This window comes from Bos indicus, chromosome 15 (assembly GCF_029378745.1).
Source record: "Bos indicus isolate NIAB-ARS_2022 breed Sahiwal x Tharparkar chromosome 15, NIAB-ARS_B.indTharparkar_mat_pri_1.0, whole genome shotgun sequence".
In the NCBI taxonomy this organism is placed as follows: Eukaryota; Metazoa; Chordata; class Mammalia; order Artiodactyla; family Bovidae; genus Bos; species Bos indicus.
In genome coordinates this window covers 50,550,080-50,573,129 of record NC_091774.1, presented here as the reverse complement: position 1 = coordinate 50,573,129, position 23,050 = coordinate 50,550,080, and the positions used below count along the sequence as shown (strand labels likewise).

The following is a 23,050-nucleotide window of genomic DNA, read 5'->3' as shown; positions in this document are numbered from 1 at the left end:
TCTTAACTTTGTGGGTATGTGCTTAGGAAGAAGCCTCATGAAAATGTATTAACTGAGGCATAGGATGGTATCATGAGTATCTGCAAGTCTGTTGCAAGTGAATAAATGTGATATTATGATAAAGCAACATAAATTAACCAAAATGCAAATTTAAATATATAAACCTCTGATCAAATTCCACTGACTAGAGGAATAAAAGATGAAATTTGTGTTCTCTTTTGGATTTTTTTCCAAGTAATAATAGGCAATATTTGTTGAGACTTGATAACACTTCAGGCACTGTGTTACAGAGTTACATGAATGATCTCATTTAATCTTCACAGTATTCCTATAAGGAAGGTAATATAATTATTTACATTTTCATTCTGCAATTGAGGAAACTAAAGAACAGAGCAATTGAGTAATTTTCCCAAGGTCACACATGCAGTATATTGCATAATTTATTTCCTTTTTACTGATAATTGGGAGTTGTCACTTTTCCCTAGTAGTAGTAGTGTTAGCCACTCAGTCATGTCCAACTCTTTGCCACCCTATGGACTGTAGCCTGCCAGGATCCTCAGTCCATGGGATTCTCCAGGCAAGAATACTAGAGTGGATTGTCATTCCCTTCTCCAGGGGATCTTCCTGACTCAGGTATCAAACTCAGGTCTCCTGCACTGCAGGCAGATCCTTTACTGTCTGAGCAATAGGGACAGCTGAAATAGAAAATGTCTATGGGTTTTATGCCCCAAACTTCTCTTTCTCTAAACTAATCCTGCTGAAAACCCCTGAGTGATTTTATTAACTCAAACTTCTTAACAATGCGTTGGCGGATTTGCTTGGTCTTGATGCTGTAGACAATGGGGTTCATGAGCAGTGGGGCCAGCAGATACACATATGACATGAGGAGGTGTAGTGTGGGGCAGATGTTCCCCGAAGCGGTGCACAAGAGACAAGCCAATCATGGGGATGTAGAAGAGGAGCACAGCACAGATATGGGAGACACAGGTGTTAAGGGCCCGAAGTCGCTCGTGGTGGGAGGCAATGCTTAACACAGTGCGGAGGATAAGGGCATAAGAGAGGAAGATGAGCAGTGAGTCCACACCAACAGTGCAGGCCATGACAAAGAGCCCATAGATGTGATTGACGATAATGCTAGAGCAGGCCAGCTTCATGATCTCTAGGTGTAGACAGTAGGCGTGGGCCAGCACGTGGGAGTGGCAGTACTGGAAGCGCTTAAGGAGGAATGGCAGGGGAAGGATGAGCAGCGCGCTTCTGAACACTGAACTCAGCCCCATCCTGATGATACGTGCAGGTGTCAAGACTGTGGAATAACGCAGTGGGTTGCAGATGGCCACATAGCGGTCAATGGACATGGATAACAGGACTGAAGACTCCACTAGGGACAAAGTATGGATGAAGAAGAGCTGAGTGAAGCAGGCAGGGATACCAATTTCTCTGGCATCAAACCAGAAGATGCCCATCACAGTGGGCAGTGTAGAAAGGCAAAGGCCCAGGTCTGTGAGGGCAAGCATGGCCAAGAAATAGTACATGGGTTCATGGAGGGTGACATCAGTACGGATGACATGGATGATGCTAAGGTTGCCTACGATAACTGTCAGATAGATGAAGCAGAAGGGAATAGAGATCCAGCCGTGGAGATCTTCCAGACCTTGGAAGCCCGTCAGGAAGAAAGTGGCTTTCTGGAGGCTGCTATTATATAGGATTCTCATGACTTTATAACCTTGAATTCACCAACCTGCAATATAGAATGGGATTTCTGGAGAATGACAGGGCTGAATACTCACTTACCTGTCTTGGGGTCAGTGATCCAGGAAGGATCTGCAGATGAACTGGCAAAGAATTGGGGCACCTGATCTATTAGCCTTTTCTGGAAGGTCTAGGAAGGTGATTGTCATAGGTGATTTCTATAGCTCATGGATGCTGTGTGATTTAGGCTTGTGGTGATATGTCTGTCTGTATTGGACTCTCAGTAGTTTAATGAGGTCACCTCAGATGGCACCTTTTCCATATGTTCCTCCCTGAAAAAAATAAATCTCCAATTCAATCAGCAAAATATTTAAAGCTGCGCCATCTATATGTGGAACTAGTACTATACACACCATTCTGCATAATTGTCTTCTAGAATCAGCTGCATGTCAAGAGCCTTCAAACGTATTTGTAACCTGGCTGGGGATTGTCTTTCATTCCACAATACCTGGCCTGCAGGGGAATGCAGGGGAAGCATTGAGTAAATATTTGTTGGACTACTTAAGCTTGTAATTTGTGACCAGAGTGATCCCTTTCCTGAATTTACATAAAAGCCTTTGATGGCTGAGGAGGCAAATGTCGATGTGCAAATTTGAAGTCTGGAACTGAGAAATGTCTAAAAAGGCAGTCTTCAAAAAAAAAAAAAAAAAAACAAACTTGTAGGACAGGGTGCTTCAGGGTTTAGTTCTGAGAGATATTAGGAGAGATATGTGTTTCTGTCATCACGGTGGTTAAGCTAATGGCACCCCACTCCAGTACTCTTGCCTGGAAAATCCCATGGACGGAGGAGCCTGGTAGGCTGCAGTCCATGGGGTCGCTAGAGTCGAGACGACTGAGCGACTTCACTTTCACTTTTCACTTTCATGCATTGGAGAAGGAAATGGCAACCCACTCCAGTGTTCTTGCCTGGAGAATCCCAGGGACGGGGAGGCCTGGTGGGCTGCCATCTATGGGGTCGCACAGAGTCGGACAGGACTGAAGCGACTTAGCAGCAGCAGCAGCAGATGTAGAAATGGAGATACGGAGGTGGGAAACATCAGCTCTAAAACAGTGATAACAAAGAAAAACCTGAAATAGTCAGGAAAAGCCTCTAATCTCTAGCCTAAGGAAAGTATGTCTTAAGGCTCTCAGACTGAGCTGTGCCTCTGGGGTTTGGATAATATGGCACAGAGGTATAGGTCTATCCTATAATACCTGAAACCAGGCTCTCCTTTACCTCTGCCTTCTGAACTTTTATTCAGTTATGTTTATTGTAAGCCGCACTCTAATGGGTTCTATGTATATTAATGTAGTGTGACTAGTATATTATTTATCACATGCATAAAAAGCTTAAAATAGCTAATGTTTAATATGTTATCTTTCTGTCACCTTCCTAAGTGCTTAGTGTTTATTATGCCATTCAACTCTCACAATGATCACATTATCAATAGGTAGATTCTATTCTAAGCAGCATATTACAGGTGAGAAAACCATGGCCCAGAAAGATGAAGTGACCTGGGTAAATTTACGGAGCAAGTAAGGGTTGAGTATGGAATTCAAACTCTGATAGGGTACTCCAGAGTCTACATTATTGTCTTACATCGTATTTCCTACTACTGTAGTGGGACTACTACTAGTACTGTAGGGGGACTACTACTAGTAGTCCTCCTACTACATAGCACTTTAGGTCTTACAAAAGTCAGATAATTAAAAAAAAATCAAAAAACAAAACAAAACTATACCAAGATATATGTATTGACAACCATTTCAACTATGTACATGACAGATGAGAGGAAATGTGTTCTGGGGACTAAGTTCAGTTGGGACATACTGAATGTTAACTTAAAAAGAAATTTGGGGGGATATTTCCTAGAGGGTATTATAGGTAGTGATCTTTGGGTTGAGTGGAGGCTTAAGTTATAAGACATCTTCCAAGAATACGCAGCAATTGCTAGGAGATGCAGTGTGGAAGAAAAGACAAGGCTCTGTTCATAATACTGGAAATTATTTTACATGAGAGTAGAACATAAAATCAGAACTAGAAAAGAGACAGAGATTGGAGAAAAGAAATAGGATAAAAATAGTAGTGTATAATGTTACTGAAGTCAAATCATTACTGTTGACTAAGAAAAGAGATGGTGTAAGATGTGGGTTCTTTAAAAGGCATTGCACTTATGATGGTGAGTTCATTATTGATTTTTCAGAGAATATTTCCATAGATTGGAGAAAGACTATACAGGCTTACACTATCAGTGAATGGGGAGGAATATGTAATAAGTATATGTTACCTGTAATTTTCCTCCAGGAAAAAAAATCTACGTGATAGGTGAAGGTGGGATATTTTAAGGAAGAGAGATGGAAAGTTGAGGGTACTCTTTCAAAAAAGCTTCTTTTATTAATCAATAAAATGAAGAAGCATTGAACGGCTAAGAATAAAGAAAGACAACATGTCTTCTTGCCAAGATTTGATGCCAAGATTTTGCCATTCAAACTACAAATCAAAACAAGTAGTAAAACAGATACTAATGTAATAATTAATATAATACTGAAATTAATGTTGCTTTATGATCCCAAAGGAGAAACAAACAAACAAAAAAAGATATAAAGAGGCACTTCTAGCAAACAAGAGAAATGCAGGAGAAAAGTGGAGACTTGGAGAGAAGATGGGCTGTGAAGGAAGAAGGGAATATCATAAGATTTGAATAGCATGCTGTTGGTGGCACAGACAACAATGCAGTCTGACTCCAACACTAAGAACAGTGATGGAAGAAAAAAAGTTTCAACAAAACCTTAAAAATGAATGATAATAAAGAAGGGAAATTTTTCCATATGTTAAGTGGAGACACAAATAAGAGTTTAAACATATATATGACTTTTCAGCCAGGCAGACTCAGTCAAGCTGGTTTCCATCCATTTCACATTGAGAGATTTCAGAGAGTTTGAGAAATAGAAGAGGTAGAAACCATCTATTTCATCCTGTATCTTCAGACAGAGAAGTTTCATTCTGCCTGCTTAATGAAAAGTTGCATCCATAGTGTCCCACACCAATTATTATCTCCACTTCCTCCAGATTAATGGATCAGAGAAGTGTCAGCTGCCACTAGACAACATCATACACCCTTGAACCACCCTTCAGCTCTAATTTATTGGTGTAAAGGGATGTCATCCTAGAATCTGCAGCAGAAATAGAGAAGAGAGGGGCTAAACAGATTTCAATGACATCTGACTCCCTCTGTCTCTTATTCTTCATATAATTGCACACAATGGTATTTACAATGATCAACATCTGTGTTGGTGACAGTCTGCAAATTACTCCAAAGGACAATTATGACCTCATATTACTGTAAAGTGTTACACTAAATATTGGTGTTACAGAGCATGATCAAATTCATTTTAATATTTAATTACCATAATACAGTTTTAAGGTAAGCAAAGTAGAGATCGCAATTTTAATTTCAAAGGTAGAGGAACTATTAATAATATTCCTAATGAGGAGGAAAGAGATGAAAGGCAGCAAGGAGTAAAATGGACGATGAAGATGACTTTTACAGGGTCATGCTGCTGCTGCTAAGTCGCTTCAGTCGTGTCCGACTCTGTGCGACCCCAGAGACGGCAGCCCACCAGGCTCCCCCGTCCCCGGGATTCTCCAGGCAAGAACACTGGAGTGGGTTGCCATTTACTTCTCCAATGCATGAAAGTGAAAAGTCGCTCAGTCTTGTCTGACTCTTTTGGACCCCATGGACTGCAGCCTACCAGGCTCCTCCGTCCATGGGATTTTCCAGGCAAGAGTACTGGAGTGGGGTGCCATTGCCTTCTCCGTTTACAGGGTCATACACAATGACAAAGTGAGGAGTGACTATTCCCAGGCCATCTGCTTCTCAAAATTTCTTTGACTAATTTGATATGGGGATTCAGAAATAACCAAGATTGAGAGTTCAGTGTCTGATTCTATGTGCCCCAGTAATCTTTTTTTTTTTTTGCATTACATACCTGAGCAGCAACAGCTGGAGAGAAAAGTGAGTTGGGTGCATTACTTCCAGCCAGAACTCAGGAAAAATGGTACCCAACTACAAGAAGATTTCCTGCTTGAAACTCAGGGTTCTTTTGAAGAGCCCAGCAGCTTCTCCCTTGGGGCCTCAGCTGAGGTTGAAAATTCCCTGAAGAATTCTCAAAGCACTTGGCTAAAGTAGGAGGCTGTGAGAAGCTGAGAAACCCCAATCTTGCATGTAGGCAAGGGATATATTCAAAAGGATGTTTGTACTAACAGATTTCATTTTCTGAAATTGTGTAAGAAAGCACCAGCTCAGATTGAAGAGCAGTATTACACAAGATAATGTTTTGATTCAGATTCAGATAAAACATACAGTTGATCCTAACCTTATCTCTGATACCTTATATCCAGCAACCTAGGATATATGACTTAATGTCTACAGATATTACCTCCTTATATCTAAAAAAAGGAACCTCTTCTCTCTCTCTTTTTTTTTTTTTTTAACACACAGACCCTGATACTATTAGGCATTCTCACATGTTTTAGAGTCAACTGCTAGTGTAATTTGGTTTGCATTTACGGAAAAGGATTAGTCCTTATCAGCCTTCAGTATAACATTATTTTTTAAATTTTATATTGAAGTACAGTTGATTTAACAATGTTGTGTTAGTTTTAGGTGTATAGCAAAGTGATTTAGTTATACGTATATATGTATCTGGGCTTCCCTGGTGACTCAGATGGTAAGGAATCCACCTGCAATGCAGGAGACTAGGTTCAATCCCTGGGTTGGGAAAATCCCCTGGAGAAGGGCATGGCAACCCACTCCAGTGTTCTTGCCTGGTGAATCCCATGGACAGAGGAACCTGGCAGGCTACAGTCCATGGGGGTCACAAAGAGTCAGACACGACTGCGACTAAGACACACACACATACATGTATCTAGTCTTTTTCGAAATCTTTTCCCATTTAGGTTGTTGTATATTAAATAACAGCTTTCACTATTTTTTTTTTTCTTCAGTTTTTTTAAAGATCTGCCCACATCCACTTCTTTTTAAAAAATATCTACTTATTTAGTTTTAGCTGTTCTGGGTCTTTGTTGCTCACGGGCTTTTCACTAGCTGCAGCAAGTGGAGGCTATGTTCTAGTTGTGGTGGGCGGGGCTTCTAATTGCAGTGGCTTCTTTTTTGTGGAGCATGAGCTCTAGGCACTCATGCTTGAGTATTTGCAGCCTGTAGTCTCCGTAGTTGTGGCTCCGGGGCTGTGAAGCACAGGCTCAGCAGTTGCGGCCCACAGGCTTAGTGGCTCCAGGGCACGTGGGATCTTCCCAGATCAGGGATTGAGTCTGTGTCCCTTACATTGGCCGGTGGATTCTTTACCACTGAGCCACCAGGGAAGTCCCCAGTCTTCACTCTTAAACTATAGATTTCTTAATTATGATTGACCAGCTTCTTTTAGAATGATTTAAACAATTGGAGGAAAGACCTCAACAGGATGGCTTACAGAATGGATTCTCAGTAAGAATCATTATTAAAACAACTGGTAGAGTGATTCTAGTTTGCCCAAAATGGGCCTAATGTATAGTTATTTTTGTTTCTCAACCAATTTGGATTTGCATTTCCCTGATAATTAGTGATGTTGAACATTTTTTCCTGTACCCTCTGGCCATTTGCATATTTTCTTGGAGAAATATATATTTAGTTCCTCTGCTCATTTTTTAATCAGGTTGATTGTTTTATTATTATTATTGAGTTGTGTGTTCCTTATATATTTTGGAGATTATCACTTATTAGATATATGTTTTGCAAATATATTCTCCCACTATGTAGGCTGCCTTTTCATTTTGTTGATTATTTTGCTGTACAAAATTGTTTTAACCTGTCCTTCCACCTCTTGATTTTTCTTCTTTTTTTTTTTGCCAGTTGGGAAGATCTTCAGGTGATACTTTCCCACTGGCTCATGGACAGACTTCCTAATGGAGTTCGCTACATAGTCATCAGGGACCACAGCCCTTTAATAACCTCTGAGAATTTTATCTGTCCTTCTCCTGATATCTTTCCTCTTTTCAGTCATGGAGCTTATGATTTGGTACTTTGGATGCTACATGAGAAATAAAATAAGTCACTTTTGTAGTTTCCTGTGCATCTGGGGAAGCTGGGTGTCAAGTCAACCATGCTCCCTTTCCCCTGCAGGGGAAATCAAGGGACTGAGAAGGTCTCACTTTGCTCTAAACTTAGCTGTCTTAGGAAGGGGTGATTCGTACAAAGTCTAACTGTTCTCATATACTCCAGGACATTGAAACTCATATATTTTTTGCTCCAATGGCATGCTGTAACTTTTCTGGAAATCTGGACTTCCACAAAGCTCTCTCATTCATGGGGTGTCTACCCCAATCAGTGTTTTCCAAGTGCTAAAGGACCAAGGCCCAGACAGACTGGAACTAGTTCATAGCTCTCTTGGAGACCACACCATAGAGCAAGGTCTGTCTGCCTGTTACGAATGCATGGCTGTGTGTGACCCTTCTAGGTTCCTTGAAATGTGGTACTGGATTCCACAGAAGCACTTTGCTGTTCATGGATGGGTGGTTAATTTTTTTTTTTTTTTTTGCTGGAGGGAGGACAAATAAGAGATGCCTTATTCCACCATGATTTTAAAGTCACTCTAAAAATCAATCAGTTATATAAGTTGGTGCTAAAGTCACTCTAAAAATCAATCAGTTATATAAATTGTTTAAAATATTATTCCAAGTCATGATTCAAAGATTTTGAACATGTTTTGGGTTCAGATTTTGTTCTATAAAACATGTGGTCCTATTGAAAATGCTATTTTGAATTCAATTAAGGAGCTCAACATTAGATATACATTTTTAAAAATTTAGATATAAGTTCATATTTGTCAGGACAATAGTGTAGTAAAAACAATGCTCTTGTGAAATTAGGAAACTTTGTTCACAATATTCTTGGGATAGTTGTGGTGCAGACATAATTCATGACTACATCCAGGCAATTCTTTCAGCCTAGTTTCTTTTTACATATACATTTAGAATAGCTGAATTAAGAAAATTTTAAGACAAATCTGATATTCAATAGAAAAAGAAAGGAAATCTTTAGCATTATAGTGAAAAAATAATCAGCATTCTCTTTTACTGGCTAATCACTTTCAATCAGATTTTAAAGCTAGGTGAGCCTCTGAAGGAGTGTTTGGTAAATCAGACTAATTTGGTGTTCAGTTCAGTTCAGTTGCTCAGTCGTATCCGACTCTTTGTGATCCCATGGACTGCAGAACACCAGGCTTCCCTGTCCATCATCAACTCCCAGAGCCTACTTAAACTCATGCCCATTGCATCGGTGATGCCATCCAACCATCTCATCTGTCATCCCCTTCTCCTCCTGCCTTCAATCTTTCCCAGCATCAGGGTCTTTTCAAATGAGTCAGTTCGCATCAGGTGGCCAAAGTACTGGAATTTCGGCTTCAACATCAGTCCTTCTAATGAATATTTAGGACCGATTTCCTTTAGGATGTACTGGTTTGATCTTGTAGTCCAAGCAGTTCTCAAGAGTCTTCTCCAACACCACAGTTCAAAAGCCTAAATTTGTCAACACTCAGCTTTCTTTATAGATCAGCTGTCACATCCATACATGACTACTGGAGAAACCATAGCTTTAACTAGACAGAACTTTGTTGACAAAATAATGTCTCTGCTTTTTAATATGCTGTCTAGGTTGGTCTTCCCAGAGAACTCATCCTTTAAACAATTTTTATATTTTTGTTCAAAGTAGGTTAGACATCTTTAACCAAAGCATTGAAAAATTAGAGTATCAAAATTTTATTTTTGGTTTCTTTTAGCCAGCATAAACCATTGTCTAATTCAAAGCTTGCAAACAGAGCTTGTACAAGGATAGACATTTATTTACTTTCAGAGAAAATTTCATGTTTGAAATCGTTTTTGTTTAAAATGGTTTGATTGGCAAACCAATATTCTAAAAATATTTGCTAATGAATATATTTTGATGTGTATTATGTATGAGATTTCATATGAAATATGTATATAAAATTATAAACAATACAAAATATGTATATATGACCTTCTACATACAATCCCATGTTTGTTTATTCTCAAAAGTGTCTGATTATTAACTCTAAATGTTTTAGTTATTAAACAAAATATGTTTCAAGAAATTTTAAAAAACTAACAGAAAATATGTGCAGACAAAATTAGAGGTAATTATCTGATAAAGTTCAAGGTGATTAATATTATTTAGAAAAATATGCACTAAAAAGGTAAATGCATACATATTACATAAATGCCAAAAAAAGAGACTATTGCAAATAGTTATTTGAGAAATGCAAATCATGTTCAATAGTGGTAATCCCATCAACATACATGTCATTCTATGATTGTATGAAAGAAAGGATTCACAACCATTGCTAAAGGTCTGAGTGAACTATTGGCAGTTAGTTCCTGAGTTGTTAAACATCCTTCAGTAAGCACAGCATTCCCATCTGGCATTTTCCTGACTCAAATGTAGGTAGTACAGTCTTTTCAGAAATAATGTTTATCTGCTAATACTAGTTGCCTGAAGGGCTAGAGTGATTTACACATGTCTGACAGATAGAAGAGAAGAGGAAAAGAAGAGCTAAGAAAGAAAAAAAAAGTTGCATGCATTTAAATATACATGCACACAGATTCTTAAATCAGAGAACATGTATACAGAGCTTTGGAGTTCAGGAATTAGATATATCAACTGCATTATCATGAACTAAAAAAGGAAGAAACACTCAGTCTTTCCTCTAGTATACTTTTATTAGCTAGGAAAGTGAAAGTATGGAAACTATATCTTTTTCTTTTAACATAGGCATTGATATAGGTAAGTTCTCTTATTTTATTGGCATGCATTTTAAAATTCAAGAAGTAGAGGCTTTCAGTCATCACTGAAGTCTTGAATTTTTAGATGTTCAATCTGAGAAAAAGAATGGAAGTAATTTTCTCAAGATCTCAGGGACACTGAGGGTACTAAGCATACTCAGTATTAAAGCCATTTACTCTATGAGTTCTAACCATAAAACACAAGACCATTCCTCTAGATCATGATTTCCCCTGGCTATACATTCAGTTTATTTATTTACCACTTATAAGTTTATTCCTTTTATTATTGCATTGATAAACTTCTTTTTGAACAAAATTTCCCCATAACCTTTTTGCGGATTTGATGAGTCTTCACACAGGACACAATGGGATTCATCAGGAGAGGCACCAGTAGGAAAACATCAGCCATGAGAATGTGGATCATAGGAGACACACCACTGGCAAATTGGTGGAGCATGGCCGCACTCAGCACGGGCACGCAGAAGATAAGCACAGCACAGATATGAGATATGTGGGTGTTGAGGGCCTTAGGCTGCTCTCTGGGGGTTGCAATGCCCAGTACTGTCTTTAAGATCATCATGTAGGAGAAAGTAATAAACAGCAAATCCAAAATACTAGAAAGGGTAGCACAGAGTCCATAGACAACATTGACTCTGTTGTCAGAGCAGGCCACCTTCATGACACCCTGGTGGAGACAGTAGGAGTGTAAGAGCAGGTTTTGATGACAGTATGTCAGCCTTTGCAACAAAAAGGGCAGTGGAAGAATCAGCATAATATTCTTGGAAGTCAGCAAGACCCCTGTTTTGATGACTTGGGAGCTGGTTAAGATTGTGCTGTATCTAAGAGGGTGGTGCATAGCCACATACTGGTCAAATGCCATTACCAATAGCACAGAGGCTTCAATGACTGTGAATAGATGGATAAAGAATTCCTGGGCAAAGCATGTAGCTGCATGAATTCCATGGACACCAAACAGGAACAGTCCCAAAGTGATGGGTGAGAAAGACAAGGACAACCCTAGGTCAGAGATGGATAGCATGGAAAGGAAATAGTGCGTGGGTTCATGGAGGCTTGGCTCTGTCTTAATAAAGAAAAGGATGGTGAAGTTACCCAGGAGAGAAAGAAAGTACACAGATGAGAAAGGGATGGATATCCAGAAGTGACTCTTCTCCAGTCCAGGGATCCCAATAAGGAAGAATCTGAGAACTTCAATGTTGGTGTCATTAAGAGGAGCCATGACATGTAAAAAAGATACTTAACCAGGTTCTTGCCTCAATGGAGATGGAAATTTCCTAAATAAAGAAGATATTCCTTTTTTTGTAAAATGTAGGTCATAGAACTAAGACAACTCAGAAACTTCTTAAGGTAAATAGTCTATTTAAACTGTCAGTTCAGGCTGTAAGAAAAGTCAAACAAACAAACAAAAAAACAAGACGTATCTGACTTGCTTCTTCATCCAGCTATTTGTTTCATTTTGTGAAAATCTCAGTCAATTTGGACTTTATATAACTAAAAATTCCAAACAACCCTTTGACCACATGAAGCTACTCATGGCTGAATTTCATAAAATCAGATCTCCAATTTTATGGTTCTCTTAACTTAGTTTTATAAAAACAAAATCTTGAAAGGAAAAGCAAACTTTACTATGGGTGAGGGGATTCATAAATTAACTCATATCTATAATCAAATCTGTATATCTCTGATAGGGTATAGATTTGAATTAATGGCAGAACTGAAAATTCATAATTATATAGTTTTAAAGTTAAAAAGTTCCTTTAGAAAATATATAGTCATATTTTCCTGACTATACAGAACCACTTTAACCATCAGTTCAGTTCAGTACAGTCACTCAGTTGTGTCTGACTCTGCGACCCCATGGACTGCAGCATGCTAGGCTTCCCTATTCATCACCAACTCCCGGAATATAATCAAACTCATGTCCATTGAGTCAGTGATGCCATCCATCCATCTCATCCTCTGTCATCCCCTTCTCCTCCTGCCTTCAGTCTTTCCAAGTATCAAGGTCTTTTCAAATGAGTCAGTTCTTTGCATCAGGTGGCCAAAGTATTGAGGTTTCAGCTTCAACATCAGTCCTTCCAATGAATATTCAGGATTGATTTCCTTTAGGATGTATTGGTTGGATCTCCTTGCTGTCCAAGGGACTCCCAAGAGTCTTCTCCAACACCACAGTTCAGAGGCATCAAGTCTTTGGCAGTCAGCTTTCTTTATAGCTCAACTCTCAAATCTGTACATGACTACTGGAAAAAACAGCTTTGACTAGATGGACCTTTGTTAGTAAAGTAATGTCTCTGCTTTTTAATATGCTGTCTAGGTTGATCATAGCTTTTCTTCCAAGGAACAAGCGTCTTTTAATTTCATGGCTGCAGTCACCATCTGAAGTGATTTTGGAGCCCCCACAAAATAAAGTCTCTCACTTTCCATTATTTCTCCATCTATTTGTCATGAAGTAATGGGACCTGGTGCCATGATTTACTTTTCTGAATGTTAAGTTTAAGCCAACTTTTTCAATCTCTTTCACTTTCATCAAGAGGATCTTTAGTTCTTTGCTTTCTGCCATAAGGGTGGTGTCATCTGCATATCTGAGGTTACTGATGTTTCTCACAGCAATCTTGATTCCAGCCTGTGCTTCATCCAGCCTGGCATTTTGCATGATGTACTTTGCATATAAGTTAAATAAGCAGGGTGAAAAAATTACAGTCTTGACATAGTCCTTTCCTTATTTGGAATGAGTCTGTTGTTCCATGTCAAGTTCTAACTGTTGCTTCTTGACTTGCATACAGATTTCTCAGGAGAGAGGTCAGATGGACTGGTATTCCTATTTCTTGAAGAATTTTCCACAGTTTGTTGTGATCTACACAGTCAAAGGCTTTGAGTCAATAAAGCAGAAGTAGAGATTTTTCCGGAACTCTCTTGCTTTTTCGATGATCCAATGGATGTTGGCAATTTGATCTCTGGTTTCTCTGCCTTTTTTAAATCCATCTTGAACATCTGGAAGTTCACAGTTCATGTATTGTTGAGCCTGGTTTGGAGAATTGTGAGCATTACTTTGCTAGCATGTGAGATGAGTGCAATTGTGCAGTAATTTGAGCATTCTTTGGCATTGCTTTTTGAAAGGTTGTTGCTGAACCACAAAAATGCCAGGATTCTTGGCCTCCTAAAGAGAAGAATTCAATCCAGGGGGCCAGAGATGAGGCTTGATTGCTCAGAGTTTTTGTGTATTAAAGTTTTACTAAAATATAAAAGAAATAGAGAAAGCTTCTGACAGGGACATCAGAAGGGGGCAGAAAGAATGCACCCTCGCTAGTGTTAGCAATGGAGATATATGCTTTTTAATGTTATTACAATGAATCAAAAGAATGTCTGGAGATTGTAAAGACCTTATTAGATTCACTCCCATAATTTACATTTTAAGATAACAGGCTTAGCCAGAAGGTGTTTTCCAGAAACTGTTTTCCACAGGATACATTCAGTCATTTCAGTTCAGTCGCTCACTTGTGTCCAACTCTTTGCTACCCCATGAATCGCAGCAGGCCAGGCCTCCCTGTCTATCACCAGCTCCTGGAGTTCACTCAAACTCATGTTCACTGAGTTGGTGATGCCATCCAGCCATCTCATCCTCTGTCGGCCCCTTCTCCTCCTGCCCCTAATCCCTCCCAGAATCAGAGTCTTTTCCAATGAGTCAACTCTTCGCATGAGGTGGCCAAAGTATTGGAGTTTCAGCTTTAGTATCAGTCCTTCCAATGAACACCCAGGGCTGATGTCCTTTAGGGTGGACTGGTTGGATCTCCTTGCAGTCCAAGGGACTCTCAAGGGTCTTCTCCAACACCACAGTTCAAAAGCATCCTCTCTTTGGTACTCAGCTTTCTTCACAGTCCAACTCTCACATCCATACATGACCACAGGAAAAACCATAGTCTTGACTAGACGGACCTTTGTTGGCAAAGTAATGTCTCTGCTTTTGAATATGCTATCTAGGTTGGTCATAACTTTCCTTCCAAGGAGCAAACGTCTTTTAATTTCATGGCTGCCATCGCTATCTGCAGTGATTTTGGAGCCCCCAAAAATAAAGTCTGACGCTATTTCACTGTTTCCCCATCTATTTCCCATGAAGTGATGGGACCAGATGCCATGATCTTCGTTTTCTGAATGTTGAGCTTTAAGCCAACTTTTTCACTCTCCTCTTTCACTTTCATCAGAGGCTTTTTAGTTCCTCTTCATTTTCTGCCATAAGGGTGACATCATCTGCACATCTGAGGTTATTGATATTTCTCCCAGCAATCTTGATTCCAGCTTGTGCTTCTTCCAGCCCAGCCTTTCTCATGATGTACTGTGCATATAAGCTAAATAAGCAGGGTGACAATATACAGCCTTGACATATTCATTTTCCTATTTGGAACCAGTCTGTTGTTCCATGTCCAGTTCTAACTGTTGCTTCCTGACCTGCATACAGGTTTCTCACGAGGCAGGTCAGGTGCTCTTGTATTCCCATCTCTTGCAGAATTTTCCACAGTTTATTGTGATCCACACAGTCAAAGGCTTTGGCATATTCAATAAAGCAGAAATAGATGCTTTTCTGGCATTCTCTTGCTTTTTTGATCATCCAGCGGATGTTGGCAATTTGATCTCTAGTTCTTCTGCCTTTTCTAAAACCAGCTTGAACATCTGGAAGTTCATGTTTCACATATTGCTGAAGCCTGGCTTGGAGAATTTTGAGCATTACTTTACTAGCGTGTGAGATGAGTGCAATTGTGCAGTAGTTTGAGCACTCTTTGGCATTGCCTTTCTTTGGGATTGGAATGAAAGTGGAACTTTTCCAGTCCTGTGGCCACTGCTGAGTCTTCTAAATTTGGTGGTATATTGTGTGCAGCACTTTCACAGCATCATCTTTCAGGATTTGAAATAGTTCCACTGGAATTCCATCACCTCCACTAGCTTTGTTCATAGTGATGCTTTCTAAGGCCCACTTGACTTCACATTCCAGGATTTTTGGCTCTAGGTGAGTGATCACACCATTGTGGTTGTCTGAGTCATGAAGATCTTTTTGGTATAGTTCTGTGTATTTTTGCCACCTCTTCTTAATATCTTCTGCTTCTGTTAGGTCCGTACCACAGGTCACCATCAATGAACATGTCCTAGCTTATTCCCAGTATTAGTATATTAACTACTGCCTAAAGCTTTTTGCTTCATATAGTTAAATACTCAGTTTTCCTTCCTTGAATCAAACTGATAAATTTTTCTAAAAATTTCTATTGCTTTTCTCTGTAGGTACAGAATATAGTCCCATTTACACAAAATAGGTTCTTTACGAAAGTGAAAATTGAAAGTCAAAGTTGCTCAGTCCTATCTGACTGTCTGTGACCCCATGTACTATACAGTCCATGGAATTCTCCAGGCCAGAAGACTAGAGTAGGTAGCTGTTCTCTTCTCCAGGGGATCTTCCCAACCCAGGGGTCAAACCCAGGTCTCCTGCATTGCAGGCGGATTCTTTACCTGCTGAGCCACAAGGGAAGCCCAACTATGCTGCTGCTGCTGCTGCTGCTGCTAAGTCACTTCAGTTGTGTCTAACTCTGTGCGACCCCATAGATGGAAGCCCACCGGGCTCCCCCATCCCTGGGATTCTCCAGGCAAAAACACTGGAGTGGGTTGCCATTTCCTTCTCCAATGAATGAAAGTGAAAAGTGAAAAGTGAAAGGGAAGTCGCTCAGTCGTGTCTGACTCTTAGCGACCCCATGGACTGCAACTTACTAGGCTCCGCCATCCATGGGATTTTCTAGGCAAGAGTACTGGAGTGGGGTGCCATTGTTTTCTGTCAACTATGCTAGATATGGCTAAAATTATCTTATGTCAATAGACTGTGGCCATTTGCATTCTGGCTTTTTTATCACTACTGCTTGAAGACTGCATTATTTTTAGAGATAGTCACTATTAGATTTAATTTAAATTATAGAATAAACACACATAGATTTAATTATTTTATTATGTATTTATTCTTATTTTAAATTTTATACAATAATATGCATGCCTATGTGCATGCTCAGTCATGTCTAGCTCTTTAAGATCCCATGGACTTTAGCCTGCCAGGTTCCTCTATCCATTCAGTTTTCCTGGCAAGAATACTGGAGTGGGTTGCTATTTCCTTCTCCAGGGAATCTTCCTGACTCTGGATTGAACTCATGTCTCCTGTGACTCCTGCATAGAAGGTGGATACTTTACCACTGAGCCACTGGGAAGCCCCTATATAGTAATATGACACCCTGCTAAATGGTTTATATATTTTTCCTCATTTATGTTATATACAATTATTTTATTCACCTTATAATTAATAAAACAGGTCTTCAGATCAGATCAGATCAGTCGCTCGTCGTTTCCGACTCTTTGCGACCCCATGAATCGCAGCATGCCAGGCCTCCCTGTCCATCACCAACTCCCGGAGTTCACTGAGACTCATGTCCATCGACTCAGTGATGCCATCCAGCCATCTCATCCTCTGTCGTCCCCTTCTCCTCCTGTTCCCCAATCCCTCCCAGCATCAGAGTCTTTTCCAATGAGTCAACTCTTCACATGAGGTGGCCAAAGTACTGGAGTTTCAGCTTTAGCATCATTCCTTACAAAGAAATCCCTGGGCTGATCTCCTTCAGAATGGACTGGTTGGATCTCCTGGCAGTCCAAGGGACTCTCAAGAGTCTTCTCCAGCACCACAGTTCAAAAACATTAAAACAGGTCTTAGAGAGGTACAATGATTTGTCTAAGGCCATGAATATACCTATGAGACAGAGAGAATGAATCATGTGGTTTTTGAGACATACAGGCTTCCCCAGTGACTCAGACAGTAAACAGTCTGCCTACAATGTAGCAGACCTGGGTTCGATCCCTGGGTAGGAAAGATCCTCTGGAGGAGGAAATGGCTACCCATTTCAGTATTCTTGCCTGGAAAATTCCAAGGACAGAGGAGCCTGGTAGGTTACAGTTCATGGAGGTGCAAAGAGTTGGACATGATTGAGAGACTACATTTTCTCTTTCACCCTTCTCACATATATCATCCAGACAGGGCATTTCTAAGACATCTCTGAACACATACCCTTATCAACACATACAGTCCATTTCTCCTTGGTTGTTCTATAAGATTTTCTATCTCCATGGGCATCTGCTGATTTGCTTTTAACATCTAGCATATCTATTGAGAATACAAATAGAAAATGGAATGAAAATTATGTCAAATATCCTGAATGAATAGAATTATATCTTACCTTCTTTGAGATTATTTTTTACCAATATGATATTAGAATCTGGGAAGCATCCTTAGACTCCCCTTTTTTGCTTTGTAACCCCTGTCTTATAAAGCCTAGAGGACCCTTGGAGTTGACTACAAGCAAGCTCTGCCTGATGAATAACACCATACTTCATGGGAAATCTTAGGGGTTGGCTCAAGGGAGATGAATCTAACACCTTATAACACAGGCTCAGACTAAGGAAATTAAGTATGATTAGATCTTGGAGACCATATTAAAACCCAATAGCCATTCATCAACTCTTGCTCTTGACTCATCTGCCAAGACGTTTCAGGATAAATTAACTAGGTATTTAGAATATCAAGTTCTGAAAAAGATCATACTATCAATTTTGTATATTAATTTTCTTCTAACATGAAAGTATACTTCTCTATTAATATGTTTACTGCTCATTTGTAATTCCTCTTTTGAAGCATCTATTGAATCCTTTTGTCCATTTTCTATTGGATTACCTGTATTTCTCTAATTGATTTGCCAAAGTATTTAAATAAATATAGGCTAAGCCCTTTGTTGGTGATGTATAGCATATATCTTCTCCCACTTTACTGCTTGCCTCTTTAGTTTCTTACTCAATCCTTTTTATTCAGTGGGTGGAGTTAGTCATGTTATGCTGTGTAGATTTATAGTATACTTACTTGTAGGCAGATACAGGGGATACTCTTTGGAACAAATATGAGTAAAATATAGGTCAGCAATCAAATGTAGCCAGCCTGTCTTTGCTGTATAAATCATATCTACTTTCTCAAATATCACAATCTTATGACATAATTAGAAATGTGGAAATTAGAGAGAAATGAATTCTCAGTGGCTTTACACTTCTTGTTTAAAATCCTTGCAAGCCTTCAAACCCCACTAATACACAATCACACTAAATTCTCACACTTTTGTCAATAAAGAAGTGCTTTACTAAAGTGCTTCTTAAACTTTAATGTGAAGATCAATCACCTGAAGATTTTGTTAAAATGAATATTTTGATTCAATATATTTTGAGTGGATCATAAGTTCCTGTACATTTAATAAACTCCTAGGTGATGCTTTCATTGGTGGTCCAAGGACCACACTTTTAGAAATGCAACTTTATTCTCCTAACATATGATTTTGGTAGATGGAAGAAACTCTGTCCATCATGTTGGATTTGCTTCTGAGTGGTTAATTTTGTCTAAAGATAATAATCAAGTAAATGTGATTGATGAAAATTGTCTATCTTCAATTAGGTTGACTAGCATTTCTATTGTATCAAAATCAATAGGCCAGTCTTACATTTTAAAATGTATTATTCTTTTCCTCTTGAATTATGCTACATTTATTCATTCTTCTATTTATCTATCCTTTTTTTTTAATCCTGGATTATTTTCAGGAATTCTTGTATGTCTGTTCTACCTTCCATTTTGATTATTTTCTCATTAATCTTAGTGTTCTAAGACCTGAATCCAAATTGAATATAGATGATGATATGGGATATCTTGTCCTATTAATCAGTTTTGAAGGGATGCTTAAATATTTTGTCACTGATTTTTAGTTTTACTATTTATTTTGAGTGATTCATTTTAACAGTGAATCAGCTATCTTCTACTCCTTACCTTTTAAGAATTTTCTAAAATCATGCTATTGCACTTTATTGATTTTAAAAAACTTTTGTTGCAACAATATCCTTTTAGTTTATTCGTATTGTAAAATATTTACATGTATATTTTTTAAAATTCTGATAATTATCTAAGAAAATTGAAAGGAGAAAGAATTCAGGCCTGTATGTTTCAGAAGCTCTCACACTGGGAAAGCTCATGCACAGACACACAGAAGCATGTATACAGATACATTACACATTACACGTGTTTGATATATGGTATGTGTAGGATTTCAAATTACTAAGAAATAGTAATGCATTCAATTATTATGTTTTGATTGTCTCAGCTTACCTATATCCAACGTTTGTGGCTGGACTGGCTCTTGTGGTTCTTATTATGATTGCAAGATGTCCTCAGCAATAGGAAACTTTGGAAAAAAATAAAAGTTTTACTATTTACAAGCCCTAGGAATTATATAGTATACCTGGGGCCACACAGTGAGGGCACTGGGGAGGGGGGAGGAGAGACAGAAACATATCTGGAGTTCTGCTTTTATTGGGATTGGGGATTGGACAACAAGTTTTTAATGGTGAATTTAAACAGAGAGAGCAGAAATTAAATTGCTGGAAAAGAAAAAACAAAAAAAGGACTCAAGATTGACAGTTATGGAAATTAACCAAGATCTCTAAAACAGAGGAGCCAGATGGGGGTAGAGAGATGGTAGGGGTTTGGCTTGGCTCTTTTTCTAGTTATGTGGCAAATGTGCCCTTCAAAGAAGGGGCATCCTTCTTTGAAAATGTCTCTTGGCAATCAAAGGTCAAAGTCAGACACTGGCATTACATAAAGAAAACGAACTGTCAGAGCTTACACTACAGTTGAATTAACTGGGTTGATTGTACTCAGTTAAAATGTGTTTCACAAGACCTTCTCATGGGGTCAATCATTTTTTCATAAACATGTAGTAAAGTGGCTAAAGTAGGCATTTAACAAAGAGCATCTAAAGAAACTAATGCCACAAAATTAAATATGTGGCATTAAATACTCATGCTTTAAATGGGTACCCACCCTGCTTATTTAACTTATATGCAGAGTACATCATGAGAAATGCTGGCCTGGAAGAAGCACAAGCTGGAATCACGATTGCTGGGAGAAATATCAATAACCTCAGATGTGCAGATGATACCACCCTTATGGCAGAAAGTGAAGAGGAACTAAAAAGCCTTTGATGAAAGTGAAAGAGGAGAGTGAAAAAGTTGGCTTAAAGCTCAACATTCAGAAAACGAAGATCATGGCATCTGGTCCCATCACTTCATGGGAAATAGATGGGGAAACAGTGGAAACAGTGGCAGACCTTTTTTTTGGGCTCAAAAATCACAGCAGATGGTGACTGCAGCCATGAAATTAAAAGATGCTTACTCCTTGGAAGAAAAGTTATGACCAACCTAGATAGCATATTGAAAAGCAGAGACATTACTTTGCCAACAAAGGTCTGTCTAGTCAAGACTATGGTTTTTCCAGTGGTCATGTATGGATGTGAGAGTTGGATGCCGAAGAATTGATGCTTTTGAACTGTGGTGTTGGAGAAGACTCTTGAGAGTCCCTTGGACTGCAAGAAGATCCAACCAGTCCATTCTAAAGGAGATCAGCCCTGGGTGTTCTTTGGAAGGAATGATGCTAAAGCTGAAACTCCAGTACTTTGGCGACCTCATGCGAAGAGTTGACTCACTGGAAAAGACTTTGATGCTGGGAGGGATTGGGGGCAAGAGGAGAAGGGGATGACAGAGGATGAGATGGCTGGATGGCATCACTGACTCGATGGGCATGAGTCTCAGTGAACGCCGGGAGTTGGTGATGGACAGGGAGGCCTGGCGTGCTGCGATTCATGGGGTCGCAAAGAGTTGGACACGACTGAGTGAGTGAACTGAACTCAACTGAGAGAGGATAAAGAACATGTATCAACTTACAGTAGGTGCTTTATTTCTTAAATCTATTCCCAAAGAAGTAATAGTTTATATTTAAAATAAAAATTACATCATTAAATTAGTCTTTTTTAAAAGTTCACTGTTATCTTGCATAGAGAATCAGTAAGTAGCAAAAAGTAGACATTTTAAAACTAAAAATGTTATTGGGGTATTTCACTAAAGAAGTGCTGGTGACATACTAGGATGATTAAAAGAGATAGTGAGGAGATGTAATTAAGATAAAGGTTGTGTTTAGAATCGAAAGAACATATTATGGATAAACTGAATGTGAAGATGAGGAATTCAGTTTTGTTACAAGTATAGGAGCTTCCATTTGTCTGTCTTGATTGCAATTTGGTTCTTTTATAAAAGATGACAGCAAAACTAATACAATTATGTAAAGTTTAAAAATAAAATAAAATTAAAAAAAATCTAAAAAAAAAAAAAAGATGACATCATCAGGCATCATTTTCTTTTTTGTTAATTTGGATGGAGACCCCCTCAAAATACACAGCATTTCCTATTTTATGCCCGTGGACAGTAATCAATTTGAATGAAATAAATTTGATGATAATAACAAAAATATATTGATGATTATTTGTGACAAATATTAGGTTTTCTCAAACACACATTTAACCTTTTATGCAAGACATTCCACCATATATTGCCTATTATCTATGACTATTATTAATATATTTGTTTCTGACATAATTTTGCTACAACTTTTACTCTAATCTGCCTGGTTTTGACACAGTACACAATGGGATTCATCAGTGGAGGCACAAGTAAAAGAACATTTGCCATAAGAACATTGAAGAGGGGAGAGACATGCTGGACAAAACGATGAACAATGGCAAGGTTGATGATGGGCAGATAGAAGATGATCACTGCACAGATGTGTGAAACACAAGTATTGAGGGCCTTGAGCTGTTCCTTTTGGGATGCAATTCCAAGCACAGTCTTGAGGATTAGGATGTAAGACACAGCAATGAGCATAAAGTCTACCATAAGGCAGAGTGCTCCAAAAAAGCCATAAATGACATCAATCTGGTTGTCAGAGCAGGCCAGCTTCATGACATCCTGGTGGAGACAGTAGGAATGTGATAATTGGCGTTTCTCACAATATTTCAACATTCTCAAAGTGAAGGGAAAGGGAAGAACCAGGAGGAAGCTCTTGAAAAAGCATACAATTCCAATTTGGGCAACTCTGAGAGTTGTAAGAAGGGAGCTGTATCTCAGAGGGTTGTGGATGGCTAGGAAGCGATCGAATGACATGATCAGGAGCACTGAGGATTCCAGTGCTGTGAATCCATGGATGAAGAATTGCTGAGCAAAGCAGGCATTTGCAGAGATTTCAGAAGCTTTAAATAAGAAGATCCTCAACATAGTGGGAAGAGAGGAAAAGGATAGGCCCATGTCAGACAAAGTCAACATGGAAAGGAAATAGTACATGGGCTCATGCAGGGATGGTTCTGTCTTAATGATGAAAAGGATGGTGCAGTTTCCCAGAAGAGCAATAAGATACATGTTGCATATTGGAATAGAGATCCAGATGTGTGCATATTCCAGCCCCGGCATCCCAACCAAGATGAAGGTGGTGATTTCAGCATGTGATATGTTGATAATGGACAT

The 23,050-nt window shown here is 39.0% G+C and overlaps 3 protein-coding genes across 3 annotated transcripts; all 3 read right to left on the bottom strand.

Annotated features, from left to right (window-relative positions):
* Window positions 1-748: 748 nt before the first annotated feature.
* On the bottom strand, window positions 749-2,012 carry LOC109569359 (olfactory receptor 51G1). The gene is given in 2 exon segments (XM_019974696.2): window positions 749-899; window positions 901-2,012. Coding segments are annotated over 2 exon segments (963 nt in total). The 5' UTR covers window positions 1,713-2,012.
* An 8,810-nt stretch (window positions 2,013-10,822) lies between these two features.
* On the bottom strand, window positions 10,823-11,947 carry LOC109568985 (olfactory receptor 51A4-like). The gene has a single exon (XM_019974327.2). The coding sequence runs from the start codon at window positions 11,817-11,819 to the stop codon at window positions 10,866-10,868; it is 954 nt and encodes a 317-aa protein (XP_019829886.2). The 5' UTR covers window positions 11,820-11,947; the 3' UTR covers window positions 10,823-10,865.
* A 10,158-nt stretch (window positions 11,948-22,105) lies between these two features.
* On the bottom strand, window positions 22,106-23,050 carry LOC109568930 (olfactory receptor 51A4). Its single transcript, XM_019974286.2, has one exon. The coding sequence runs from the start codon at window positions 23,048-23,050 to the stop codon at window positions 22,106-22,108; it is 945 nt and encodes a 314-aa protein (XP_019829845.2).